The sequence below is a fragment of the Amblyraja radiata genome, chromosome 8 (genome assembly GCF_010909765.2).
Source record: "Amblyraja radiata isolate CabotCenter1 chromosome 8, sAmbRad1.1.pri, whole genome shotgun sequence".
Classification (NCBI taxonomy): Eukaryota; Metazoa; Chordata; class Chondrichthyes; order Rajiformes; family Rajidae; genus Amblyraja; species Amblyraja radiata.
The window spans coordinates 13,762,376-13,784,486 of record NC_045963.1 but is presented as its reverse complement, the minus strand read 5'-3'; the positions used below and the strand labels follow the sequence as shown (position 1 = coordinate 13,784,486).

The 22,111-nt window shown below is 43.7% G+C and overlaps 1 protein-coding gene across 3 annotated transcripts in view; it reads right to left on the bottom strand.

Annotated features, from left to right (window-relative positions):
- Positions 1–22,111, bottom strand: part of asb3 (ankyrin repeat and SOCS box containing 3) — a 79,236-nt gene that overhangs the window by 45,788 nt on the left and 11,337 nt on the right. For all 3 annotated transcript variants that reach the window (XM_033025237.1, XM_033025240.1, XM_033025239.1), the window contains exons 2-5: positions 19,827–20,036; positions 17,452–17,610; positions 12,286–12,398; positions 8,792–8,927 (exon numbers count right to left, since the gene is read on the bottom strand). In XM_033025237.1, coding sequence (XP_032881128.1) covers positions 8,792–8,927; positions 12,286–12,398; positions 17,452–17,610; positions 19,827–20,036 — 618 coding nt within the window. The remainder of the gene's footprint in view (positions 1–8,791; positions 8,928–12,285; positions 12,399–17,451; positions 17,611–19,826; positions 20,037–22,111) is intronic.

Here is a 22,111-nt window from a genome sequence, read left to right as displayed (position 1 = left end):
GATCATCCAACTCAGTATCCTGTACCTGCCTTCTCTCCATACCCCCTGATCCCTTTAGCCACAAGGGCCACATCTAACTCCATCTTAAATATAGCCAATGAACTGGCCTCAACTACCTTCTGCGGGAGAGAATTCCAGAGATTCACCACTCTCTGTGTGAAAAAAGTTTTCCTCATCTCGGTCCTAAAAGATTACCCCTTTATCCTTAAACTGTGACCTCTTGTTCTGGACTTCCCCAACTTCGGGAACAATCTTCCTGCATCTGGCCTATCCAACCCCTTAAGAATTTTGTACGTTTCTATAAGTTCCCCCCTCAATCTTCTAAATTCTAGCGAGTACAAACCGAGTCTATCCAGTCTTTCTTCATATGAAAGTCCTGACATCCCAGGAATCAGTCTGGTGAACCTTCTCTGTACTCCCTCTATGGCAAGAATGTCTTTCCTCAGATTAGGAGACCAAAACTGTACACAATACTCCAGGTGTGGTCTCACCAAGACCCTGTACAACTGCAGTAGAACCTCCCTGCTCCTATACTCAAATCCTTTTAGAAACATAGAAACATAGAAATTAGGTGCAGGAGTAGGCCATTCGGCCCTTCGAGCCTGCACCGCCATTCAATATGATCATGGCTGATCATCCAACTCAGTATCCCGTACCTGCCTTCTCTCCATACCCTCTGATCCCCTTAGCCACAAGGGCCACATCTAACTCCCTCTTAAATATAGCCAATGAACTGGCCTCGACTACCCTCTGTGGCAGGGAGTTCCAGAGATTCACCACTCTCTGTGTGAAAAAAGTTCTTCTCATCTCGGTTTTAAAGGATTTCCCCCTTATCCTTAAGCTGTGACCCCTTGTCCTGGACTTCCCCAACATCGGGAGCAATCTTCCTGCATCTAGCCTGTCCAACCCCTTAAGAATTTTGTAAGTTTCTATAAGATCCCCTCTCAAGCTCCTAAATTCTAGAGAGTATAAACCAAGTCTATCCAGTCTTTCTTCATAAGACAGTCCTGACATCCCAGGAATCAGTCTGGTGAACCTCCTCTGCACTCCCTCTATGGCAATAATGTCCTTCCTCAGATTTGGAGACCAAAACTGTACGCAATACTCCAGGTGTGGTCTCACCAAGACCCTGTACAACTGCAGTAGAACCTCCCTGCTCCTGTACTCAAATCCTTTTGCTATGAAAGCTAACATACCATTCGCTTTCTTCACTGCCTGCTGCACCTGCATGCCCACTTTCAATGACTGGTGTACCATGACACCCAGGTCTCGCTGCATCTCCCCTTTTCCTAGTCGGCCACCATTTAGATAATAGTCTGTGTTTCTTCGCCCTAAAGTGACGGCGGGCGTCAAACTTTCTGCCCGGTTATTCTCCTCCCTTCCCCCCCCCCCCCCGAGAACAGCGCTTCAACGGCCCCCTCTCCCTCCGTCTGACGCGGTATATACTACCCGTCCGGATAGTAGCTGCCGCTCACTTAGCTTCCCCCACTTGCCGGCCCCGATGCTGCGGCTTCTCTCTCTCCGGTGGCCGCGACCGACATCGTTCCCCTTCCCCACCCGATCCTGCGGCTTCTCTCTCTCTCCGGTGCCGCGACCGACATCGTTCCCCTTCCCCACCCGATCCTCAGCCTCCGCCTCCGCCGCCGCCGCCCCGAGATCTTCGCCCTATCGGCCGCCCGAGCCCGACCGCGCTCCGCCTCCCCCCAGCTCCGCCGCCGTCTGCGCCTTGCTATGAATGCTAACATACCATTCGCCTTCTTCACTGCCTGCTGCACCTGCATGCCTACTTTTAATGACTGGTGTACCATGGCACCCAGGTCTCGTTGCATCTCCCCCTTTCCTAATCGGCCACCATTCAGATAATAATCTACTTTCCTGTTTTTGCCACCAAAGTGGATAACCTCACATTTATCCACATTATACTGCATCTGCCATGCATTTGCCCACTCACCCAGCCTATCCAAGTCACCTTGCAGCCTCCTAGCATCCTCCTCACAGCTAACACTGCCCCCCAGCTTCGTGTCATCCGCAAACTTGGAGATGTTGCATTCAATTCCCTCGTCCAAATCATTAATATATATCGTAAATAGCTGGGGTCCTAGAACTGACCCTTGCGGTACCCCACTAGTCACTGCCTGCCATTGTGAAAAGGACCCGTTTACTCCTACTCTTTGCTTCCTGTCTGCCAGCCAGTTCTGTATCCACATCAATACTGAACCCCCAATACCGTGTGCTTTAAGTTTGTATACTAATCTCTTATGTGGGACCTTGTCGAAAGCCTTCTGAAAGTCCAGATATAACACATCCACTGGTTCGCCCTTATCCACTCTACTAGTTACATCCTCGAAAAATTCTATAAGATTCGTCAGACATGATTTACCCTTCATAAATCCATGCTGACTTTGTCCAATGATTTCACCACTTTCCAAATGTGCTGCTATCCCATCTTTAATAACTGATTCTAGCAGTTTCCCCACTACCGACGTTAGACTAACTGGTCTGTAATTCCCCGTTTTCTCTCTCCCTCCCTTTTTAAAAAGTGGTGTTACATTAGCTACCCTCCAATCCTCAGGAACTACTCCAGAATCTAAAGAGTTTTGAAAAATTATCACTAATGCATCCACTATTTCTGGGGCTACTTCCTTAAGTACTCTGGGATGCAGCCTATCCCGCCCTGGGGATTTATCGGCCTTTAATCCATTCAATTTACCTAACACCACATCCCGGCTAACCTGGATTTCACTCAGTTCCTCCATCTCATTTGAACCCCGGTCCCCTGCTATTTCCAGCAGATTATTTATGTCTTCCTTAGTGAAGACAGAACCAAAGTAGTTATTCAATTGGTCTGCCATGTCCTTGTTCCCCATGATCAATTCACCCGTTTCTGACTGCAAGGGACCTACATTTGTTTTAACTAATCTTTTTCTCTTCACATATCTATAAAAGCTTTTGCAGTCAGTTTTTATGTACCCTGCCAGTTTTATTTCATAATCTATTTTCCCTTTCCTAATTAAGCCCTTTGTCCTCCTCTGCTGGTCTCTGAATTTCTCCCAGTCCTCTGGTAGGCTGCTTTTTCTGGCTAATTTGTACGCTTCATCTTTTGTTTTGATACTATCCCTGATTTCCCTTGTTATCCACGGATGCACTACCTTCCCTGATTTATTCTTTTGCCAAACTGGGATGAACAAATGTTGTAGTTCATCCATGCAGTCTTTAAATGCCTTCCATTGCATATCCACCGTCAATCCATTAAGAATCAATCGCCAGTCTATCTTGGCCAATTCACGTCTCATACCCTCAAAGTTACCTTTCATTAAGTTCAGGACCCTTGTTTCTGAATTAACGATGTCACTCTCCATCCTAATGAAGAACTCAACCATATTATGGTCACTCTTGCCCAAGGGGCCACGCACAAGACTGCTAACTAACCCTTCCTCATTACTCAATACCCAGTCTAGAATAGCCTGCTCTCTCATTGGTTCCTCTACATGTTGGTTTAGAAAACTATCCCACATACATTCCAAGAAATCCTCTTCCTCAGCACCCCTGCCAATTTGATTCACCCAATCTATATGTAGATTGAAGTCACCCATTATAACTGTTTTACCTTTGTTGCACGCATTTCTAATTTCCTGTTTGATGCCATCCCCAACTCCACTACTACTGTTAGGTGGCCTGTACACAACTCCCACTAGCGTTTTCTGCCCCTTAGTGTTTCGCAGCTCTACCCATATCGATTCCACATCCTCCAAGCTAATGTCCTTCCTTTCTATTGCGTTAATCTGCTCTCTAACCAGCAATGCTACCCCACCTCCTTTCCCTTTCTGTCTATCCCTCCTGAATATTGAATATCCCTGGATGTTCAGCTCCCAGCCTTGGTCACCCTGGAGCGATGTCTCTGTGATCCCAACTATATCATAGTCATTAATAGCTATCTGCACATTCAACTCATCCACCTTATTACGAATGCTCCTTGCATTGAGACACAAAGCCTTCAGGCTTGTTTTTACAACACTCTTACCCCTTATACTATTATGCTGAAAAGTGGCCCTTTTTGATTTTTGCCCTGGATTTGTCTGCCTGCCACTTTTACTTTTCACCTTGCTACCTATTGCTTCTACCCTCATTTTACACCCCTCTGTCTCTACGCTCACACATTTAAGAAACCCTTTCCCTTTAACTCCATCCTCCACTATCCCATTCGACACCCCACCCCCCTTATTCAGTTTAAAACCGCTCGTGTAGCAGTGGCAAACCTGGCTGCCAGCATGCTGGTCCCACACCTGTTAAGATGCAATCCGTCCCTTTTGTACAGTTCCCCCTTACCCCAAAACAGATCCCAGTGATCTAAGAATCTAAATCCCTGCCCCGTGCACCAGTTCCTCAGCCACACGTTCAGGTCCCGTATCTCCCTGTTCCTGCTCTCGCCAGCACGAGGAACTGGAAGCAAACCGGAGATAACAACCCAGGAGGTCCTGCTTTTCAGCATTTTTCCGAGCTCTCTAAAGTCATGCTGCAGAATATTCTGACAAACTTTCTGACATAGTTTGTGCTGACATGCACTACCACTTCCGGATGTTCACCTTCGCCCTTGAGGATTTTCTGCACACTGCCCGTGACATCCTGGATCCTGGCACCAGGTAGGCAGCACACCATCCTCGCATCCCGTCTGTTGCCGCAGAAATCCCTGTCCGTACCTCTCACAATGGAGTCTCCCACTACAATGGCGTTGCCTGCCTTAGGCCTTTTTGGTTTTGGCTCAACAGCCCTATTCGCATCGCAAGCCAGTCCGCCGCTCAGTGTAAACACGTCTTCTGTCCCGACAGCTTCTAAGTGGGTGAACCTGTCTCAACCCGAGACTGCGAGATCCTTGATGTTAAAGTCCGCAGGCGCGGTTGGAGCGTCGATCCCAGGCAAGGAATCAGCTCCGATGGTATGTCCATGCCCCGTGGTGAGGCTCAAAGTCAGTCCCGAGCAAGGCTTCCAGCTCCACAGTTAGGCCGCAGAGCGACCAGAGATAAGATCCGGAAAACAATCGCATCTCCGGCAAGGTAAGAGATTGAAAAAAAGTTTCCCCCGACCCGCCCGCCCACATAAAACAAACCAGAAAACATTAACACATACTTTTATAAACACACTAAAAATAACAAAAAAGACAAAAAGGACAGACATACTGTAGGCGAGGCTGCCATAGAGAAAATGGCAATGGAAGCTAGTGGATGCAAAATGTTAAATTTCCAAAATGTCATTGATTTGCAACAATTTCCAGTTACTAGCATATGTGATACCAAAAGGAGAAACAAAAGTCAAACATTAGTATCAATGAACATTCTGGAATGATGTTACATTGTTGTGCAAAATAAGTGGCACAAAATAATTAAAGAACAATAAGGGAATAATCGAATGCGGGAGTGTTAACAGTATGTGGCAGCACCTGCACGAATGGGTGTTAAAAAAGTGACCAGTTCTTAAGTCTAGATGTCTGAGCTTTCAAACTCCAGTACCTTCTTCCAGAAAACTGAGGGAATATAAAAGGGACTGGCCAGGATAACATACATCCTTCATAATTCCAGCTGAAACACTCCAAGAAGATGGACTTGATGGAATAAAGTGACAAGAAGGTTCAGATTTCCAAGAGCAGAGCGGTTGCCACATTTGGCGGAGATACATCCCATCAGAATATGACCATAGCGGATCTGTAGAAGTTCAAGAGAATCCTTGTGACATGCTGAATCTTCTCAGCCCTGCTAGAAAGTAAATATGCTTTAGGCATCTGAAAAGATACCTTTCCTGATCACTGCATCAGTGTGAAGGGACCAGGTTAAGTTGCTGGTGATATGGACGTCAGAGAACTTAAAGGGGGGGAAGAAGTTAATATTACACATGTGGGGGAAATAGTTAATATAAACGTGTGGACGGAGTACTGGTTAAGGAATGGGTGAGGTTCGGGTCGAGACCCTTCTTCAGACAGACATGATCTAGTATCATGTAATCACACAGATACATAGAAACAGAAAATAGGTGCAGGAGGCCATTCGGCCCTTCGTGCCAGCACCGCCATTCATTGTGATCACGGCTGACCGTCCCCTATCAATAACCCGTGCCTGCCTTCCCCCCATATCCCTTGACTCCACTAGCCCCTAGAGCTCTATATAACTCTCTCTTAAATCCATCCAGTGACTTGGCCTCCACTGCCCTCTGTGGCAGGGAATTCCATAAATTCACAACTCTCAGGGTGAAAAAGTTTTTTCTCACCACAGTCTTAAATGACTTCCCCCATATTCTAAGACTGTGGCCCCTGGTTCTGGACTCGCCCAACATTGGGAACATTTTTCCTGCATCTAGTTTGTCCAGTCCTTTTATAATTTTATATGTTTCTATAAGATACCCCCTCATCCTTCTAAACTCCAGTGAATACAAACCTAGTCTTTTCAATCTTTCCTCATATGACAGTCCTGCCATCCCAGGGATCAATCTCATGAACCTACGCTGCACTGCCTCAATCACAAGGATGTCCTTCCTCAAATTAGGACAAACACTGTACACAATACTCCAGATGTGGTCTCACCAGAGCCCTATACAACTGCAGAAGAACCTCTTTACTCCTATACTGAAATCCTCTTGTTATGAAGGCCAACATTCCATTAGCTTTCTTCACTGCCTGCTGTACCTGTAAGCCAACTTTCAGTGACCGGTGTACAAGGATGCCCAGGTCTCGCTGTACCGCCCCCCCCCATACCTAACCTAACCCCATTGAGATAATAATCTGTCCCCTTGTTTTTGCCGCCAAAGTGGATAACCTCACATTTATCTATATTATACTGCATCTGCCACGCATCTGCCCACTCACTCAACCTGTCCAGGTGACCCTGCAACCTCCTAACATCCTCTTCACAGCTCACACTGCCACCCAGCTTTGTCATCCGCAAACTTGTTAGTGTTGCTCCTAATTCCCTCTTCCAAATCATTAATATATATGGTAAACAGTTGTGGCCCCAACACCGAGCCTTGCGGCACTCCACTCGCCACTGCCTGCCATTCTGAAAAGGACCTGTTCACTCCTACTCTTTGCTTCCGGTCTACCAACCAATTTTCTATCCATGTCAACACCCTACTCCCAATACCATGTGCTCTAATTTTAGTCACCAGTCTCCCGTTCGGGACCTTATCAAAGGTTTTGTGAAAGTCTAGATACACTACATCCACTGGCACCCCTTCATCCATTTTACTTGTCACAGCCTCAAAAAATTAGTCTGGGGATACAGAGGAAATGTTCCGGAGTACTCTACATCCTTCATTTATATCTTGAAAAGACACCAAAAAACATATTTCCATTTCCCTCATATCCTGTTTGATCAAGAAAACATATTTTTGCTGATGTAGGAAATTCTGGAAATAAGAAAATTGGACAACATTGTAATATGTTAAACACAAGAGCTTACATACTGGGGAAGCATGATGGTTCGGCAGCAGTGGTAAGGCTTGCATGCCATCATTAACAAGGCATCACTTCCGGACAAGTGCAATGCGTTCTGCATACGCTTCAATAAGGAGAACACTAATGTGTCTTCTCTGGGCATCTTTGCCCCAGCTGGTATCGGAATCACAGTGAGCGGACCCGGTGAGTAAAAATGTCTGGACGCGAAGGTGTACCTGGTTGTGTTCTCAAAACCTGCGCAGACCAATTGGCTGGAGTTTTTACAGACATATTCAACATTGCATTAGTGAGATATGAGGCTCTCACTTGCTTTAAAAGGGCATCAATATGCCCAATAAGAATAAGATGAAATGCCCCAATGACTATCGACTTGTAACACTAACATCCGTGGTGATCAGGTGCTTTGAGAGGTTGGTTATGGCGCCTATCAGCTCCTACCGAAGCAAGAACCTGAACCCATTACAATCTGCCTACTGCCATAATAGATCAACGGAGGAAGTGATCTTGCTGGCTCGCCTCTCTGCACTTGGGACAATAAAACACATACATCAGGCTATTGTTCAAAGATTACACTTTGGTGCTCAACTTGTTACCAAGCTCAGGGAGCTGGGTTTCTGCTCATCCTTTTGCAACTGGATCCTCAACTTCCTCATCAACAGAGTGTTTCCCCGTGTATACTGTGAAGGCCTTGAATAAACCAGTTTCAAAAACTCACCAAAAGTTTCTACTAGATTGCCTTTGTGTGCTTTCCAAATCAGGTTAAACACACAATTCCCTCCAACATATTTCAAGTTACAAGCTCACTGTATTTATATTGAAAGTGAAAGAGCCCTCGGTTTATGCCATAGTCAGAGTGAGAGTGAGAAACAGTGCAATGTTCACATGTGTGGTGACAAGTGCTGATAACTGCTGTACTGACCCGCAGCTAATCCAAATAACATTCATAAAGTATATTTCCAGAGCACTATAAGAAGAGAAATATCTCAAAGCACTTCAAGCAATGAAGTATTTTTGGGAGAATTACAAAGAGCCTACATGATCAAGCAAATAGCTATGGCACTCCTAAAGTATGTTCAGAAATCTATTCATTAGAGATTGCAGAACTGACAAGAGATTGTTTTCACGTTACCAACCATTACTACATACAATAATTGCTCACAGAAATGAAATATCTTGCTAACTTATTATGCTACTCAAATTTCAAGCAGCAGAACCAAAATCAAAGATTAAGGTGCAGTAATCTCAACAGGATACCCCTATTTAGTGGTAATGAATAGAAACTAGCTCATTTAAAAGTAACCAGAACTTATCACTTCATTCTAACATAGCATTTTTTTTTTAAAGAACAATTACCATGTTGTATAAGGGTTCTTAAACTTTCCACTTTTCCATACTGAGCAGCAAGAAACAATGGTGTAATTCCATAATCATCCTTGGATTCTTTATCAGCCCCTTTTTCGAGTAGGAACTTCAACACATCCAAGTGTCCCTGCAAAATATAATTCAAAGACTTTAAACAAGTTATTGCTACAACTTGTCCAATATAATATGAAAACACATAACCAATTATCCTGTTTCATCAGACAGGTACGCGATCAGTGCCCTCCTCAAATCAGGCATCAGCATTTGCCATAATTAGAGTGAGAGAATACAAAACTGCCCACATCACATCATTACCTACTCTACCAATCTCTCTAATATAAAACACAGAATGCCAACAATAAGGGATCGACAGGAGTTGCCACAAAAAGACCCACACCACCCTGGCCACACTCTCATTTCACTCTTGCCATTGGGAAGAAGGTACGAGCCTGAAAGCTGCGAGATCCAGGTTCAGAAGAACGCTGTAACACCTTACTCTACATTTTGATATTTTCCCTTTGCACCATATGTTGTACAGGTGCACAACCTTTTATCCGAAGATCCAAATAACGAAAACCTCCGAATAGCGGCCATTTTTTCGGTCCTTGAAGAAAGGTCCTTGAAAACGTTCACCGAGGGCGGCCCGCAGAGGTGACAGCGGAACCTCCGGTCGGTCCTCGAAGAAAGGGGAACTAAATCCCCATTCATAAAAGAGAAGATGAGGGTATATTGCGCGGGAGGGTTAATAATTGACAATATGCTGCTGCCTGCCCGCTGAATTAAAAAGTTCCCACGGTAGACTCACGATATACAGTGTTTCGTGAGTCTTGCGTGGGAACTTTTTAACTCAGCGGGGCAGGCAGCAGCAGATTGTCGCTCGCTTCAGTTTCACCCCACCTACACCCCCTCTGCTTCCCGGCCATGTATGTGACCCCTTCCCTCCCCTCTCCAGCTCCCCGCCCATTGCACCGGCGCGGGGGCTTTGCACTGTCTTCACGTCGGCGATTGCAGCAGGACCGTGCCAGGACCAATTGGACACCGACCACCAGGCCCACCGCAAGCACGGAGATCCCAGAGACCCACAGCCAACAGCAGCCCAGCCCAGCCCCACTCCAACTACAGAGGAACCTGGGTTGCGGATGACGGGGCGCAGCTCGGGGCGTCGTAGGGGCCCATCGGGGAGCGGCCACTCAAAGCCACGCCGGGAGATGTAGGGCCCTGCCCCGGTCTTGATGTTGGAGCCCCCGGCGGGCGCTAGCAAGTCCGCGGCAATTTACAGCCACGCCGGGCGTTGCAAGCCCCCCCCCCCCCTCCAGGTCACTCTCAACCCCGTAATTCGGGCGGGAGAAGTCGCCGCTGCCGATGCCCCGCAAAGCGGTCTCCCACCGGAGACCCGCGAGCTCCCGGTGTCACCATCCACCGGAGTCGGGTCGCAGCAGCTCGCCCCCGCAACTCTCCACGCTCCGAAGCTGGCTAGCTCCACGGAGGTACGTCCGTAGGTCCACAGCTCCCACCGCCGCCCACCGACCCCCAGGCCCACTGCAAGCACGGAGATCCCAGAGACCCACAGCCAGCAGCAACTCCAGCCCAGCCCCGCTCCAACTCCAGAGGAACACGTAGGGGCAGAAGCTGATGGTGTGCAAGGTACGTCTTGTTCTTGGGGTGGCGGATGAGGGGGCGCAGCTCGGGCTGTGGGCAAACTGCCACTTGTCGCTGTAGCGGCCAAAGATCATAGAGGAGCTCCTCTATGATCTTTGGTAGCGGCCCATCGGGGAGCGGATTCCTCTGGAGTTGGAGGGGGAGGGGGGTATTGTGCTGTTTGATCGCCCCCTGCTATACCAGGGACAGGGAGACACAGCGGCTTTTTAGACTGGTGGGCAATCACTTCCAAAGTTCTGCCCACACAGTCAGTACACTTCTCCTACACTGCATTTCATACAAACATTTATTCTGCAAGAAAAAACGACATTGAAGACTCAAACTCGCGACCGAGTAACTGCCGGGATCAAGGCGCAAACTCGCGACCTTGCAGATATGAGCCGAGCACTCTACCACTGAGCCAGCCATTAAAATCTACGCTAAAAAATTTCCATTCCGAAGACCGACAAATTCTGAATTACGAAAAGTGTCTGGTCCCAAGGCTTTCGGATAAAAGGTTGTGCACCTGTACTTGTGAATCGACTATGCTCATGTATGGTATGATTTGACTGTATAGCATACCAGTTTATCCACTGTATCTCGGTACATATGGCAATAATAAACCAGTACCCATACCAATATATTGGAGAGTTGGCACCAAGAAGCTCTAAATCCACTAAGAATGAGGAAAACCTATTTGAATGCCCTCTTTCAGGCCAATAAGGAGTGCAGGGATTTGATAAATACCCTCACGGTAGGCAGATCTAGAAGATTGTGATGCATGAGATCCACAGTGACTTGGTCTTTTAGATTCAAAACTGACCTACTCATAGAAAGCAGAGGGTTGCGGTGGAAGGGTTGTTAGTCTGGCTGGACCACTGCAGCAATATGTCCTGGAACCTCTGTTGTTTGTGACATATATAAATGAATTGGATGTACATGTAGAAGGGTTGGTAGTAGGTTTGCAGACAACACCAAAAGTGGAGGTGTGAGCAGCGAGGAAGGCTGTCTATAAGTATTCAGTGGGATAAAGATCAGCTACAGAAATGGGCGTTGAAATGACAAATAGAGTTTAATCCAAGCAAATGTGAAATGTTGCACTTTGGGAGAGTGAATGCAAGGGGAACGTAAAGTGTTAATGGTGAGATCCTTAAGAACATTGACGTACAAATGTAGCATGGGGTCTAAGTCTATGGCTCGCAAAAAGTGGCAACTCAAGTTGATAAGAGTGGTAAAGAAGGCATATGATATGCTTGCCTTCATCAGTAGAGGTTTTGAGTATAAGTCAGGAAGTCAGGTTGCAGCTTTATAGGACATTGGTGAGCCTGCATTTGGAGTTCTGTATACAGTTCTGGTTAACCCATTACAGGAAGGATGTGGAGACTTGAGGGGGCACAAAGAGATCTACCGGACTGCTGCCCGGATTAGTGGGCTATAAGGAAAGACTGGAGAAACTTGGATTGGTTACATCAACAACGGTTGATGAGAGAGCTGATAGAAATATATTGTTATAAGAAGCTTAGATAGTGTGGACAGTCAGAACCGTTTTCCAAGGTGGAAATGTCAAAGACTCAAAGGCATAGCAACCCTCCACAGTGCAATAAATAGTCTATCATTGAGAGCTGTGCAGCCATCACCCCCAGAGCTACCACAAGGATCAAGTATCCCATTAGCCTCAGTCATAACGATAGTGCTTATGTTTAGATCAAATAATCTACTAGTATAAGGCCCAAGAGTCTACTTCAATTCAGGACTGAACTGCAATCAAATTTAAAATTAGTGCAGAAACTATTTTCTTGCCCAACTCGTCCATGCCCACCAAGGTGTCTTCATGAATGTTACGGTACCTGATAAGCAGCCTGGTGCACAAGACTCCATAAACATGCAGAATGGGCTCCATTAATCCTTGCTTCATTCTTTAATAGTGTTCTTACAATAGCTATGTGGCCCTTCTCTGCCGCTGCAATTATGAGGTCAAAACAAACAGTCAAACCTTTCCCCAGCATTACACAGTATAGTAATATACAAGATTGTAGCCACATCAATGTATATAGATAAATAAATGCATTTTAAATTATCCATTTTTGCAAGGAATTAAACGGAAACATTAAAATTATATATTTCCTAATATAAGTTAATTGTGTATCTGTAAACTATTTATCGTACTTCCTTCCAATCATTATTTTATGCCATAAATATATTGTTTAAAGCTATTTCCCCATAATTATGTAGCAATCATTATTTACAATAAATTATGTTGCATAATTGAGCTGAAACCCAATTAGCTACTTTGGTTGTTTCAAAATGTCCTTTTTCATTCTCTGGTGCTTATCCTGTGCAGTACAAGTTCTTATGAAATGACCAATCCAAAAAAAGGAGATTGCTTGTTGACTAACGAAGGACAGTTGCACAAGCGTTGATAGGGCCACATTTGGAGAACCGTTCAATTCTAGTTGCCCAGCAGTAGGAAGGACGTCATTGAACAGGAAAGAACACAGAAAAGATTTGAAAGGATATTACCAGATCTAGAAAGTGTGAGTTATAAGACAAAGGCAGATAGGTTGGGTTCTTTTACTCTGGAGTGTAGGATGCTTAGGAGTGAATTTAGAGGTTTATTAAATTTATGAGTGGCATAGATATCGTGAATAACCAGTCTTTTACCCAGGGTAGAGGAGTCTAAAACTGGAGGGCATAGGTTAAGGCGAGCAGAGAAATATTTAAAAGGGACCAAGGGGTATATTTTTCCACACAGGTGGTGTTTATATGGAATGCACCACCAGAAGACAGCACGGTGGCACAGTGGCAGAGTTGCTGCCTAACAGCGCCGGAGGCCCGGGTTCGATCCTGACTAGGTGTGCTGTCTGTACGGAGTTTGTACATTCTCTCCGTGACCGTGTGGGTTTTCTCTGAGATCTTCGGTTTCCTCCCACACTCCAAAGACGTACAGGTTTGTAGGTAGATTGGCTTGGTATAAGTGTCAAATTGACCCTGGATAGTGTAGATAGTGTTAATGTGCGGGGATCGCTGGTCAGTGGGCTGAAGAGCTGGTTTCCACACTGTATCTCTAAATAATAATACTAATAATAATTTTTTTAAATTAAAACGTGGTAGAGGTGCAAACAATTATGACATTTAATAGGGACTTCGACGGGTAAATGGTTAGGAATGATTTGGAGGAATGTTTGGCTCCTTGATCTTAGGGCTATGACTAAATGACTATTCTTACACATTTCTCTGATTAATATTCAAAGTACTGTGGTCTGGCTGTATAATTTAGAAAGAAAAATAATTTGCAGCCAATCTCCATGGTAGTAAAAGACCATCTTTTTTTCTGTTTGCAACTCCAAAGCTAACAGGGTTGACGAAGATTCAAGAAATGGTATATTTTATATACAATGTCACAAGGTGACGGTCGTGAGTAGTCGCCCAAAGAGTCATATATTTTTCTGGTCGCCGCTGGATTTTCAACATGTTGAAAAATTTCAGCAACCTGCTGCGACTATGGCAGGTGCCGGCAGTCGCCGAAAAAACTAAATTGCATAAGTGGGACAGGTCCATAACTCTAAAGGGCCTGTCCCACTTGGGGGTCATTTGCGCGTCACGCAAATGGCGAGCAAAGATTTTGTAATCCCAAAATCCTGGGGCGCCGCGCGCAACCGTGCGTCACTGACTACATCACCACAAACCATGCGTGCGTAATGCGCACCACGTGCGCGTAATGCGCACGTCGTGCCACGTAAATGATGTTGCGTAAATTACGTGCAAATGACGCCCAAGTGGGACAGGCCCTTTATACTCAATGCCTCGACGATTGAAGCTAAGCATACCATATGTCTTCTTTACCACTATATTTGTGTTAGTGTCACTTTCAGTGAGCTATGGACCCCATGATCCCTCTATACATCAATGTTGTTAAGGGTCTTGCCTTTAACTGTATACTTTACCCGTCAAATCAAGCTCAAATAGTGCAACACCTCACTTTGCTAGGTTTAAACTCCATTTGCCATTTCTATGCCCATATCAATAACTGATCATTGATAACCACAGAGGTCCCAGCACTGAATAATGATCAAAATAGGTCACATACTTCCAGCTAATATGACACCCTTCCACCAAGGGGAAGCCAGTTCTGAAACCAAACTATCCAGTCAGTGCGGACCCCATACATCATAATCATCTTGATCAGCCTCCACATGTAACTTTGTCAAATGCCTTACTAAAATCCATGTAGAAACATAGAAAATAGGTGCAGGAGTAGGCCATTCAGCCCTTCGAGCCTGCACCGCCATTCAATATGATCATGGCTGATCATCCAACTCAGTATCCTGTACCTGCCTTCTCTCCATACCCCCTGATCCCTTTAGCCACAAGGGCCACTTCTAACTCCTTCTTAAATATAGCCAATGAACTGGCTCAACTACTTTCTGTGGCAGAGAAATCCACAGATTCACCACTCTTTGTGTGAAAAAAAATGTTCTCATCTCGGTCCTAAAAGACTTCCCCCTTATCCTTAAACTGTGACCCCTTGTTCTGGACTTCCCCAACATCGGGAACAATCTTCCTGCATCTAGCCTGTCCAACCCCTTAAGAATTTTGTAAGTTTCTCTAAGATCCCCCCTCAATCTTCTAAATTCTAGCGAGTACAAGCAGAGTCTATCCAGTCTTTTTTCCATATGAAAGTCCTGCCATCCCAGGAATCAGTCTGGTGAACCTTCTCTGTACTCCCTCTATGGCAAGAATGTCTTTCCTCAGATTAGACCAAAATTGTACGCAATACTCCAAGTGTGGTCTCACCAAGGCCCTGTACAACTGCAGTAGAACCTCCCTGTTCCTATACTCAAATCCTTTTGCTATGAATGCTAACATACCATTCGCCTTCTTCACTGCCTGCTGCACCTGCATGCCTACTTTCAATGACTGGTGTACCATGACACCCAGGTGTCGTTGCATCTCCCTTTTTCCTAATCGGCCACCATTCAGATAACAGTCTACTTTCCTGTTCTTGCCACCAAAGTGGATAACCTCACATTTATCCACATTATACTGCATCTGCCATGCATTTGCCCACTCACCCAACCTATCCAAGTCACCTTGCAGCCTCCTAGCATCCTCCTCACAGCTAACACTCCCCCCCAGCATATGCAAACTTAGAGATGTTGCATTCAATTCCCTCGTCCAAATCATTAATATTTGGCTAGGGTTCCCATGCCGCTGAGAGGACTCTCCCGACTCTCCCGACGCCGGAACATCATCACCCGGCGAGGACGGCCTGGAACATCGGGCCTCCGTAGAGGCAACTGTGGAGGCCTCAATAGGCCCGACTATGGGTGGACATTGGGGATGGGACTGGACTTTGTGCCTTCCCCCATAATGGGAACCATTGTGGGGGGATGTTTTTTTATGTTAAAGCTATTTATTATTGTTATGTTTGTATTCTTTTTTATGTGCTGCATTGGCAAAAAGAATTTCACTACATCTAGGTGTAAGTGACAATAAATCAACCTTTGAACCTTTGAACCTTTAATATATATTGTAAATAGCTGGGGTCCCAGCACTGAGCCTTGCGGTATCCCACTAGTCACTGCCTGCCATTCTGAAAAGGCCCAGTTTACTTCTACTCTTTGCTTCCTGTCTGCCAGCCAGTTTTCTACCACATCAATACTGAACCCCCAATACCGTGTGCTTTATGTTTGCATACTAATCTCTTATGTGGGACCTTGTCGAAAGCATTCTGAAAGTCCAGATATAACACATCCACTGGTTCTCCCTTATCCACTCTACTAGTTACATCCTCGAAAAATTCTATAAGATTCGTCAGACATGATTTACCTTTCGTAAATCCATGCTGACTTTGTCCAATGATTTCACCACTTTCCAAATGTGCTGCTATCCCATCTTTAATAACTGACTCTAGCATTTTCCCCACTAGCGATGTTAGACTAACTGGTCTGTAATTCCCTGTTTTCTCTCTCCCTCCCTTTTTAAAAAGTGGGGTTACATTAGCTACCCTCCAATCCTCAGGAACTACTCCAGAATCTGAAGAGATTTTAAAAATTATCACTAATGCATCCATATGTAGACAATATCTACTGCCCTACCCTCATTAATCACCTTTGTCACCTCCTCAAAAAACTCAATCAAGTATAACATGACCTGCTAAGCAAAAGCCGCGCTGACTGTCCTTAATCAGCCCATTATCCATTAAATGCGAGTAAATTCGAAACTAAGAATCCTCTCCAATAGCTTTCCTGCCACTGATCTGAGACTCACCGGCCTACAATTTCCTGGATTATCCTCGTTTCCCTTTTTAAACAAAGAAACAACAACGTCTATGCCCCGGTCCTCCAGGACCTCACTAGAGGATACAAAGATCTTCATGAAAGCCCCAGCAATTACTTTGCTTGCCTTTCTCAATAACGTGGGATAGATGTAAGACCTTGGCGACTTAATGCTTTTCAAGAGCCCCTACACCACTACTTTCGAGCCCTCAAAATGACCAAGCATATTAGTATACCCCGCATCTCAATATCCACCCTATCTGTCGCCTTGAGAATGGCTAAATGCCAATTATTCCTAATCAACCTCTCTCCACCTATACATCACAAGATATTAAATTTTACATATCATGTTGCACTCCTTCCAGTTTCAGCTATCATTTGAAATTTGGAAGACAATTCTTTGTTTCAAACATCAATCCCCTGCTAACACAATCTACCTTTCCCTCTTTTTCATTTTTCTGACATGAAATTCATGTGTTTTAACAGACATTAGCTTCTCAAGCCTAATGCTTCTAATTGCATAGTCCTCAAATCTGATTGGTAAAGACGAAATATTGTATATAATAAATAAATTCTCTATTCACCCAAGTCCCGAAGCCAGGTTTCCCTCATTGCAACATTCACCTGGCACTTAAGAAACTTGTAAGTTTCAAAAAAGGTACGGGTCTCATTCATGGCAGACACTATCCGATGCCCTGCCAAGTTATGGTTAAGGTTTTACTTCCGGTGCCTTACCTAAAAAAAGTGGTGTTACATTCTCATTAGTGACAGCATTCGGATTTGCTCCTGCCTGCAGCAGAATCTGGACAATTTTCAAATGACCATGTTTAGCAGCAAGATGAAGAGCTGTTTCTCCTTCGTAAGTTTTCAATTCAACACCTGATGTCAGTGAAGCTAGGGGAAATAATATAAACATTTTTAATTCCACTGAAGATGCAGATCCCACAAATATCTTTCCAACTCACTCCCCTTCTCATGTGGCCTCCTTCTTTTTATATATTTAATAGTCTCACATCAAACATTCACCACTCCTCCCCCTTCATCTTCCAATTTCACATCTAAACAGGCCAAGTTCATGCAGTCAAATGGTTGGTGCATTCCAGAAAATCCCAACCCTGACATTTTGAGAACTATTGCTTTTTGGTTTGTTCTACCTCAGAAATGGAAGTATCAGTGTGCAAGAAACAAATGCAAATTAGTAAACTGAAAAATACCTACATTGTTATGGCATTATCAACATAAGGGACCTTGTCTATTTGTGAAGTACTTGGAATTAGTATAAAGGTGACACAACATTTGAAAGGGTGACGGAAAGTTTGATAAAATAAAAAGTTTACGTTAGAAATGGAGATGTACATGTCTTAGTAAGAAGTTCCAAAATAATGAAAATAATGCAAGCACTGTCTCTGCCTTTATTGAATGCGACAACTATCAATGTTTTGATGCTGGGTGAGGTTTCTGTGGTATTGTTGTCAGTGGCAGTCAGCAGATGGAATGCACAGATGGCAGCCAGAGGAAAAAAACATTCAGGGTTTATGAGGATGGAGGAAAATGCAAATAAAGGTGAACAAAATAAATAAGTGGTTTTAAAAATTACAATGTTATATTTTAATTCAATTTTATCTGGAACTAAGTAGAAACCTAGGTAAGTAAAGATTGAGACAGAATACATTGAGCAATATAAAGGTGAACAAAATAAATTAGTTTTCTTAAATCACGATGTTACTTTTTTAATTCAATTTTGTCTGGAATTTAAATAGAAATCTAGATAAGTAAAGATTGAGGCAGAATATATTTAACAAGATTTTATTGTATATGCTATTTATGAGAGTAGTAAATGGCATGGATAGTTTTTAATATAGTTAAGTCTGAAGATATAACTTTAGAAGAGTTTCACAAGGAGAGAAACTGAGGCAGGGATAAACGTAATCAGGTACAGACGCAAGGAAGAGCGATGGGAGAAATCCGAAGCAAAGATGGGATAAACGACACAGATTTTAGATGAGGGTTGCAAGGATGGAATAAAATAATCAACAAAAAAAGATGCTTTATGAAGGTTGAAAGACAGGCTCAGCTGCCACTGCATTGTTATGGTTAGGGCTGATGACATGATTGAACTTTCTGCTCATGATCCAAGTTTCCATTAATGCTGAAGTGTCTACAGAATCAGTCAAAGCAAGGCCAAAAATAAGAATCAGAAAATGAGGATGGAAGAAATTGCAAAAAGAAAGCAAAGAAATGCAAAGCATACAACAACATAGAGTCAAGCGAGTGATATCAAGGTAGAGCCTCTTAATAATACGGCGTTATTAAGATTCAATTTAAGTCTATGTAATGAGGTTTTCAACAGTTTTTATTTGGAGATGACAAAAAAACGTTTTCCTAATTCGGATTCATTAAAAATTGTGAATATGCAACCGTTCACAAAAAGCTTTAAAGGATTATTACTTGCACTTTACTAATTTGTATGATTGGTATTTATGAGACAGGGAGTGGTCCCATTTCAATAAAACAAGCAATCCAAATACTTAGTCATTTGAAAGAGTTAATCGCTATTATATCGTTTGCTGCCATATTTAACCCTTTTTGTAATGAAAGAGCTAAGTGCTATTGCATTGCTTGCTGGGATGCTTGACTGAATTTTTGTGGCTTTCCTGTTGTTTTTTTTTAGACAAGCTTTCTGGTTGAAGAGTTCAATCAGATAAGCGAGGCCAAGCTAGGGGAACTGATAACGGGACCAGGCACCAGCTAGCACAGAAAAACAGCTCATTGTTAGGACTGGACTGTTGCATCTTGGGGACTATAGCTAATGTCTTTAGAATGCTTGGTTTTAAGCAAAAGGTGAAAAACTCCATATTTGGGCTTGGCTGGTGCTTCTTGGGACATTAACTAATGCCCCTGATATTATGTGTACGTGACTCTTGTTGTATTAAAGACCCCAGGATTCTGTGTTAATTTGAGTGGTATTTTGGGAGAACCAGAAGTATCACGGGATACTTCTGGACTGTAGCATCTCCAGCCACTCCTGTCTGACATAAAAGTAAAGCTTGGATGGTCTACCTTAACTCATTGTATTTGTCTGTTTTTTAAGAAGTAAACCTTATCTGTACCTTTATGTAGTAAAAGCCTCAAGCATTTCAAGGTTGTGTGCGACGCAGCTTCATGGATTGGATACCAACCACGGTTGTCTGCAATATCAAGGCTGTGACCTTTTTTAATCAATGCTTTCAAAAGTTCTACATTTCCCTCTCGTGCAGCAAGTCCAGCTGCTGAACAGGTATCAGAGTATGCCTCTGTGAAGTCCATTTTCCAGCAATGAACTAATAGAGGAAATAAGTAATTTAAAGTTAATACATGTAAAATATAAAGTCGAAAGAAATAATTGCAAACGGTCATTAACACAATAGGACACAAAGTCCTGGAGTAACTCGGCGGGTCAGACAGCATCTCGGGAGAACATGGATTGGTGATGTTTCAGGTCGAGACTCTTCTTCACACTGACGTTTTGTGCGGAGACCCGACTTCAAACAACAATTCACCTGTAAACCATCCATATTCATGTTTTGTTTTCATATATTCAAAGGTAAAATTGTCAAGGACAGGGGTATTATAAGTATGTAGGGGACGATCTTTTAATACAAATGTCTTTAAAAACATTAAATAGAATTAAGATGTACAAAACCACTAATATCCAGGACTAGAAACTTAATTGGATCTTACCTTTGACATTCGATGGCATTACAATCACAGAATACCCAACACTAACAAGAAATTGACTTTTAAATTTCGTTGTACCATGTGCAATGACAATAAAGAGATTCATTCATTCATTCAAAAGTTAGTGCAATAGATATATAAACACTGCAGTTGCAAGGGCATGCAGAAGACATGCATCCTACTGCAAGTTGAATGCATCGAGGGAATAACAATCTGCAACTTGTTATTCCCAAACTTTTTTCCACCCTTGACAAAGGAACCTTGATGTTAGGATACAATGCAATGTCTAATTGCTTAAACGAGTGCCTCTCCAATGAAAACAAAGAAAATAGATGCCATCCAGAATAAAGTAACCCCACTTAATTAACATTTGGTCCACCACCTTCACCACTCCCTCCATTACAGTTGCCTTGTGGCCACCGTAAATACCACCCACAAAATGCCATCGCTATTTTGAAAACCCCTCCCAATCACCATATTGGACTACATAGATCGACAAGGAATTCAGACTATCACTTGCAAATTTTCCTTCCTCAAATTACATCCTGACCTGTGAACTCATTGATGCCGAGTCAAGATCCTTACCTATAGCCCTGAAGATGCCTCTTCACGACATGTTCAAGGCCACAGTTCTCAAAGCAATTATACAGAGCCCTCCATGATGTTTGGGACAATCGCCCATCATTTATTTATTTGCCCCTGTACTCCACAATTTTAGATTTGTAATAGAAAAAAATCACATGGTTAAAGTGCACATTGTCAGATTTTAATAAAGGACATTTTCATACATTTTGGTTTCACCATATAGAAATTACAGCTGAGGATACATAGTCCCCCACATTTCAGGGCACCATAATGTTTGGGACACATGGCTTCACAGGTGTTTGCAATTGCTCAGGTGTGTTTAATTGCCTCCTTAATGCAGGTATGTGGGCTCTCAGCACCTAGTCTTTCCTCCAGTCTTTCCATCACCTTTGGAAACTTTTATTGCTGTTTATTGTGCCAATGAGACTGAGAAACAAGAATAAAACTGTTAGGATACATCAGCCAAACTTTAGGGTTACCTAAATCAACTGTTTGGAACATCATTAAGAAAAAAGAGAGCACTGGTGAGCTTACTACTCGCAAAGGGATTGGTAGGCCAAGGAAGACACGGTTGTGGGGGTGCTATGGCCTGGGCATGTATGGCTTCTGAAGGCATTGGCTCACTTATCTTCATTGATGATACAACTGCTGATGGTAGTGGCATAATAAATTCTGAAGTGTATAGACACATCCTCTGCTCAAGTTCAAACAAATGCCTCAAAACTCATTGGCTGGCAGTTCATTCTACAGCAAGACAAGGATCCTAAACATACTGCTAAGGCAATAAAGGAGTTTTTCTAAGCTAAAAACGGTAAATTCTTGAGTGGCCAAGTCAATCACTAGATCTGAACACAATTGAGCATGCATTTGTAAGCAAGCTGGAGTAAGTGGGGGTGCTGCAAGCCGGCGCCCTGTCAGCAGCGTGTCCATTTTTTTCTACTTTTTTTTGTTTTTTTAGTATGTTTTAATGTATGTTTTTAATGTTCCTCTGTGCGTTTTGTGTCGGGGGTGGTGTGGGGGGGGGGGTGAGGGGGAAACCGCTTCGGTTGCCTACTCCACTGAGTTTTTCCAGGTCGCCTCCTCCGTGGCCTAA